General features: G+C 49.2%; 1 protein-coding gene across 1 annotated transcript; it reads right to left on the reverse strand.

The window, feature by feature from the left end:
- Nucleotides 1-2,011: 2,011 nt before the first annotated feature.
- On the reverse strand, nucleotides 2,012-3,829 carry LOC124699529 (E3 ubiquitin-protein ligase At4g11680-like). Its single transcript, XM_047231819.1, has 3 exons — nucleotides 3,399-3,829; nucleotides 2,952-3,306; nucleotides 2,012-2,451 (listed from the first exon to the last, which is right to left on the reverse strand). The coding sequence occupies exons 1-3, from the start codon at nucleotides 3,827-3,829 to the stop codon at nucleotides 2,308-2,310; spliced, it is 930 nt and encodes a 309-aa protein (XP_047087775.1). The 3' UTR covers nucleotides 2,012-2,307.
- Between the last annotated feature and the right edge of the window lie 3,311 nt (nucleotides 3,830-7,140).

A 7,140-nucleotide genomic window follows, 5' to 3' on the forward strand; every position in this document is an offset into this window, starting at 1 on the left:
AGGCTAAAAGTGAGGGAAATAGTAGATCAACACTAGGAACACGAAGTCAATGGACCAAAACCACTCAAACTCAACCAAATCACAGATCCATCAAGAGGCAATTTAGGGCTATTTTTGGGAATTTTCAAATTTCTTCTAGAGATGAAATTGGGGGTGGTGGGGGTCAAAATCGTGGCAACCAAGAGCTGTTGATACCATTTGATGAGACCTTAGGTCTAGGGGTGGCCCAAATCCCACGAATTTGACCAAGTATGTGGATGAAGAGGGATGGGGAAGAGGAAGAACACACACAAATCCAACTCAAACACACACACACCCAACACAAACCAATTATACTCCCTTGGTAGGTTAGACCAAGCCAATAGAATCACTTCTTGGAAAGACCCTTAGGTAGAATCCAAGAGGCGAAAGATTGGTGAAGGGGATCCACACTAGAACTTGAATGAGAGAGGGGTAGCTCTTGAATCATCCATGAAGAGTATGAGATCCTCAAGAGTGCCTTGATACAAAGAACATTGGTTCTAGGGAGACAAAGCTCAAGTCTAATCTCAAATCTTGTCTAACCCTAATCTGGGTGGGTAAAGAGATACATATAGTTCAGATTCGAAGTGAGGGCAAAAGGGTAATTTGGCACACATAAACAGAGCCACCGATGGGCAGATGAACGGTTCAGATCGAGCGTTGACTTGTTGGGGCGGCAGTGCCGAGCTTCACAGGCGGCAGTGCCGGCCTGGGCGTCGAGCCGGGGAGTTGGGCGGTAGTGCCGCTCCCTTGGGCGGCAGTGTCGGTGGCACTGGCGGTTGTACCGGGCTCCAGGGCGGTAGTGCCGCTGAGGCTGGCGGCAGTGCCACTGAAGCGGGCGGCAGTGCCGGTCCTCCTGGCGGTAGTGCCGCTCGGCCTGGGTTGCTGGGCAGGTCCTTTGCATCCTGGAGTAGCAAGGCGTGTTGACGATGTCCTTCTTCCACCTCGTGGTCCGGCCTTTCCTGAGCGCTCTCCCATGTCTTCTCCACGAGGTTTGTACCTTATCACACAAAGAGTTTCGGAATGAAGTAGTAAACCATTCAAGGGTGTTTCAAGGTTGAGTGTAGAGAGGATTGCATTCATCTTGTCATGTAGAGTTTTCACTCAGGCTCGAGTCATTGGTCCACTTGGGGAACTAGTTGGCCTTGGTGTAGTGTCATCCTTGGGCGGGGCTACATCAGGGTCTCAATATGCTTCGTGTTCCCATGGAGCACTGGGTTGTAGGCGATCTTGATAGTGCTCTCGTTGTAACATAGAAGAGGCACTTGCTATAATTGAGTCCATAGTCTTCCAAAGTTTGCCTCATCCACAACACTTGAGCACAACAATTCGCCACGGCAATGTACTCAGCCTCAACGGTAGAGATAGAGACGCAGTTTTGCTTCTTCGACGACAAACACTCCAATGAGCGCCAAAGAAAGTGATATGCACGGGTGGTAGACTTCCTATCAAGTATGCAAGTCTTGCATTGTAAAATTTAGGAAAGAATTGAATGATCGTGAATCAGTCAGAGTGCGGGTATTATCTACATCGACGCACGTCGGACATTCCCCCAAATATCTTGTACATGGACCATGACTCCCGTTGACGCACTTTCCTTTGCCTGCAGGTTGCAGCGGCGAATCTAGGGAAATGGTGTTACACGAAACGCATGGTATGATGTGTACACAAAGTTTTGCCTCATGAATGGACTGGAGTCAAAGGGCAATCAATAGTTTTACCAGAAAGTATGTGAGAAATAGGAAATGTGTGTCAATAATGTATATGTGCTAGGTTTTCAGTTGCCTATGTGATCTGCATGTCTAATATGCGTATGCTAGTTAATCTTGGAAATTGCTATGTCATGTTTTATGCTTGTATTAAATTAATGCGAAAACTGCTAATTATTTTAACAATATAGGATAACCTGACACCAATATCTAACAATTCTATTTTGGCATTATACCATTGTTTAGTTGAGGTTCATGAAAATTTGATGATAAGCGTCTGTAACATGGGTTGCTATTCAGAAACTAGACGTGCGGAGTAAAAAATAACAAAAGGAAACAACAATATCTGTACACATTTTCTACCTGCCCAAGATGGCTAATTAACCTATCTCTGGCTTCAACTGCAGTGTATCCATCGCTTGTCAGCGTCTCGAGTTAGTACAGGGTTGGCGAAAGAGGTCAGTAAGGTGTGGTGCATGCATCCGACTGTGCCGCGCCATCCGATCGACGCATCTCTGGCTTAGAATGCAAGCTCCACTGATCAATCACAGTTCCACCGTATATATGCAGAAATCGATCAGCTGAGCTCTTGCTTGCAGAGAGGGCAAGAGGAGATGATCCTCAGCCACCTATCCACGCATTTCAGGTGGAACATGTGTGTGCACGGCAGCTGCCTCACCTCCTCCTTCTCCCTGTATTGCGCCAGGCATATGCAGCATTCCTGCAAGAAGTTGCCGTTGAATCAATCGATTTTAAGAAGAAGATAATAGAGAACATTTTGTTGTTGCTGTGAAGTGTGAACTGGCACAATTTCCAGAGAATGCTACACAATGTATTACTGAACAAGTAGGTATGCCGAATGTTCAGCTAATCTAGGATGAGAGAAAAAAAAAACACTCCATGTTTGCTATGTTGCTAAATAACAGGGAGATGCTTGTGATCTTAGGCACCATACCAAAAGGCAAAGTTAGCACTTCTTATCTTAGTATCGCCCAAAAAGGAAGCATGTACGAGTTGCTCGCGCACGTTTATCACTTTTTGGGATACCATTATAAGTTTAGGTCGCCAATGTTTGGTGAATTCCGGCTACCCTCTTTTACTCCATTTCCCGTCATGCATCACCTAAAATGAACGCTGCTATCTTTGCTTCTACTTATCCAAATCAGGACATGTGCCTGAAAATCTGCAGAGAAAATGTGCGTAAAATTGACATGAACTCACTTGATCGTCGTGCTCGCGATCTCTGGGCGCGTCCATCTCCTTGAACCGCCACCGCGGCAGCTCGTCCAGCTGCTCGTCGGAGGCGCCCCGGCCGACGGAGGCGGAATTCATGTTGTACCCGAGCGCGTACCCGACGGCCGGGACGAAGCAGCAGAGTAGGAGGAAGAGGAGGAATGGGAGCGAGTATACGACGGCGTTCCACGCTAGCAGGCCGATGCAGAGCGCGTACAGCCTCGGCGCGCGGTGGAACGACCCGAGCCGCGCGTCGAACACCCACACGTTGCCCATCACGAACCACATCGCGAAGAAGAGCTCCAGGAACGCCCTAGCCTTGTTCATCAGATACGAGCTGTTCCTGCAATTGGTGCACAAGAATTCGTCAAGAGACTTAAATCTGTACTGTTAAATTTGGGAGCTATGCGGAAAATTAAGGTGTCAAGCCTGAACCTTAGAGCGTCACTGGCACCGTGCATCTCAGGGTCGTCGCCACGGCCGGCGGCAGCCGAGGAATGCCGGTGTCGCCAATAGAGAAGCGGGAGACTAAGCACGTTACCAACGTTGTACGCGGCGACCCAGAGCCTGAGCGGCCACGCGGGGCGCTCCTTGGGGGAGGTGGCCACGATGGCTGTGGTGATGACCATCTGAGCGACGATCACACCGAGCTCGAAGGCGAGCCAGCCGGCGGAGTTGAACGGGTTCGATCCCAGGTCGGACCTCGGGCCGTTCTGGTACTGGTACACCCGCCTCAGGAAGATGAACCACCGCGCCCTCGACATGCGCGCCACCGCCCGCATGGTGAAAGCGGAGACCCTACTGCCGCCGCCGCCACGGCTCGTTCCGGACGTCGCCAACGAGGACGAGGACGAAGCGGACGGCATGATGGTGGTCGGTCGTGGGGAGGAGGGGCATTGGCATGGTTGGTTTCGCGCCTAAATGGGCGGGGAGGGAAGAGCCGAGTTGGGTTCGAGATGGTGACCAATAATCTAACGGCTTTGCTTTGGCGCCAAGAGTGGAGGGGGTGAACGAAGAAAAAACGGTTGGCCTAACCGTCTTCTTCCCGCCATATGCTTCCCCCTGGCTCCTGTGAGGCACTAGCTTGTGTCTGGTTTTGTGTAGGCAGAAAGCAAGCAGAGCAATCTGGTTACGGTGGGTGGATGACTTGGCTCCCTCGACCAAGATTAACTCCTAATTAAATCCTGCAAAAGATATCCTACTTAGTTGACTGTTTTCTTTTTGATAATGATTATATGACTATAGGTCAATCAATTTAGACCCTTCCCAGACCCATCTCGTTCTCAGCGGCACCCCACCCTCCCAGCCCTAACCGCCGCCGCCGGTAGCGCCGCCGGGGCAAAGACCCACGGGGCGTGGCGGCGGCGGGGGCCCTTCCTCGTCGATGCGTGGTGGACGGTGGCCGGATCTCTCCTCCTTGACGCATCGCGGACCGACAGGCGCGAATGGGATGGGCGGCAGCGGCCTGCGCTGCGCCCCTTCTCCCGTCGGTTCTCCCCTGGTGGGCCGGCCAGCGCGGATGGGATGGGCGGCGGCGGCCTGCGCTGCGGTCTCCCTCCTCTCGTCGGCTCTCCGGAGCACTCCGGCAGGGGCTGGTGGTGGTCGGCGGCTAGACCCATGGCCTGCGCCAATTCCCCCCCCCCCCCCGCCTCTCGTCGGTGAGTGGAGACGATCTCGGGCTTCACCCGGGACACGAGGTCGCTCGGGGCAGCAGCCTTGGGTACGACGGTGGAGGTGGCCCTCTTCTTCGCCGGAGAGGGTCGGCCTGCGGTTCGTGGTGGTGGATCTATCGATCTATCACCGCGTTCCGGCGGCGAGATGGAGGAGCATGGAAGCCGGCGACAGTGTCGCCGGTGGAGGGGTGGAGTGGCAAGCCCGGGATGGTCGCCGATGTGGGGGTCCGACCTGTATAAAGGCGGTGGTCCTAGGGTCTCTCTTGCGTGAAAAGGAAGACCTACCGGAGGCCTGGACTCGTGATCTGGCCGGACTGTTGAGTTCCGGAAGGCTCCGCCGACGAATGTAACAGTGCTTTTTGCCTGAAGTTTGCTGGATCGGTGGTATTCGACCGTGCGCACCCATGCTTTTATTCCGACCGATTGGTTCTGGAGGGAGCGGCGCGAAGCTCTTTTTCTGTGTTGACATCAAGTGACTATGGATCCATGATGAAAGTCGGAAGAAGAGAAGTTCATGAAGGCCGGAGGGGAGGACTAGCTAAGGGAGGTTCAAGTCTCCGCTCTGTTGAGTGACTTGCTTGGTGTTCCGGGCTTCACAGCAGCGGTATGAAAGTGGGGGCAACAACACATGTGAAGTTCAGAGTCCTACCTTTCAGGGTGAAAACCCAAGGTCCGGCCTTAGCTGGTTGTGCCTGGCAATGACCTTGTTGGAGATATTGTTTTGAGAGCGGGGACTATCTTCAGGGTAAAAACCTAAGATCGTTGATCGGGCGATGACGGTGTTAGAGCACTGTTCCATTCTTGGAGGCGTCATTTTTGGAGAGTCTGTATTTCAGGTGTTGTCTTGGCGGTGGATGTATTGCTGTTGTTAGGCCCGAGATACTGTAGCGGGACTTTGTTTCTTAGTTTTCTTTTCCGTTTTTTGGTTGTGTGCATCCGTAGTGCCATTAGGGTGGTGCGTTGTCGCAGAGGCTGGGTGTAATTGATATCTTTTTAATATTAATATATTCCCTTTATCGAAAAAGGTCAATCCATTTAGCAATATATATTTCTCAGTCAAAATCAGTAAGGTTTCATCAAGTTTTGCTCATCCTTTTGTACCTGTACAGATCCTGGTATTGACCATACATTTATTAGCATTGACTTAGCCAAAACTATTTCTAGACACAACAAAACCATTTCTTTGGGATACTACTACTAGTGGGCTTGTTTCTAAACGTCGAAGTTACTAGGGGTTGTAAGCCGTCAACCGTGGACTCCATCACCTTCTTGCTATCCCTGCTCACACATTTCCTATCGTGCTGCCACCTCACCAATTGTGAGGAAGATTGTACGCACATCCACAATCTTTTGGAGTTTTCTGATACTCCCTCCGTCCGTTAATAGATGTCCAGTGGTTCGTTTAAATTTGGATGTATCTATGCCTACAAAATGTCTAGATACATTCGAATTTAGACAAATTTTTGGCATCTAAAAATGGACAGAGGTAGTATTATTGTTTGGCCTCTAGCTTCAGACTTACGGGTTGGAAAATGATAACACAAGAGTCGAAAGCTGCTACTGCATGAACTGATAATCCGATTTTTTGATTTGTAGTTAAATTATCTATATACAAGTTTGTGCTATTTTGCTGTAAAACATGCCATTCTTTGGTTGGAACCAATGGTTTTATGGATTGGAAGTAGAAATAGGAGGAGTAAAAAGTTATACATCAATAATAGGGAGATACACAATCTTGCAGGCGGTGGTTCTATCGACCCAATTATCGCCGAGGTCCAGACCTTACTACAATACAAATTAGAAGGGTGACTGCACAAATCAGCACTTCTCCGTTTTGATTTTTTTCTTCTAAATGGCTATTTTTCTGATAGTCTGACACTGGCTGCAGAAGATTTCATGGAATTGGCAGTCTCAGAGCCTCTCTTCACGTGAAAACACTGGCTGCACAAGATTTCACTTGTTATGTTTTGGGCCAGGAAATAACCCACATAGTTCAGAAAAATAAACGGCGAATGCTTCGATCAAGTATGCTTTAGAAAATTTCTAGGCCCAAGACGACATTTGGTAGTTGGGATCATTTGTTTGTATAATGGAGAGCCCTCCTTTTACATATTTGGGTCTCCCATTGGGCACCAACAGGCCATCATTCAATGATCTTATGCATATGGTTTCAATATTGGACAAAAGATTTTCTTCTATTTCCTCTCTTATGTCATACACTAGAAGACTGACCCTACTAAACTCTGTTATATCAACACTACCAATCTATGCAATGTGCTCTTTCGAAGTGCCAACACCATCTTTGTTCACTTTGAAAAAAGTGACAGACAATTTTTATGGGCTGGCAAAGAGAAAAATAAGCATGGAAAATGCCTTGCTAGTTGGGTCTAGTTTGTACACCAAAAGAGGAAGGAGGATTAGGTGTATTAAATCTAAGAGTTCAGACCAAAGCTCTCTTAGTGAAAATATCCAAAAATTCTATAATCATCTGAATATTCCTTGGG

The sequence above is a fragment of the Lolium rigidum genome, chromosome 3, assembly GCF_022539505.1.
Source record: "Lolium rigidum isolate FL_2022 chromosome 3, APGP_CSIRO_Lrig_0.1, whole genome shotgun sequence".
Classification (NCBI taxonomy): Eukaryota; Viridiplantae; Streptophyta; class Magnoliopsida; order Poales; family Poaceae; genus Lolium; species Lolium rigidum.

What these genes read in the sequence shown, in the direction of transcription:
- LOC124699529 (XM_047231819.1), bottom strand. Translation starts at nt 3,829, where the DNA reads ATGCCGTCCGCTTCGTCCTCGTCCTCGTTGGCGACGTCCGGAACGAGC. An exon ending in GGTGCCAGTGACGCTCTAAG is followed by an intron (nt 3,307 to 3,398) that starts GTTCAGGCTTGA and finishes CACCAATTGCAG; the next exon opens with GAACAGCTCGTATCTGATGA. An exon ending in ATCGCGAGCACGACGATCAA is followed by an intron (nt 2,452 to 2,951) that starts GTGAGTTCATGT and finishes AACTTCTTGCAG; the next exon opens with GAATGCTGCATATGCCTGGC.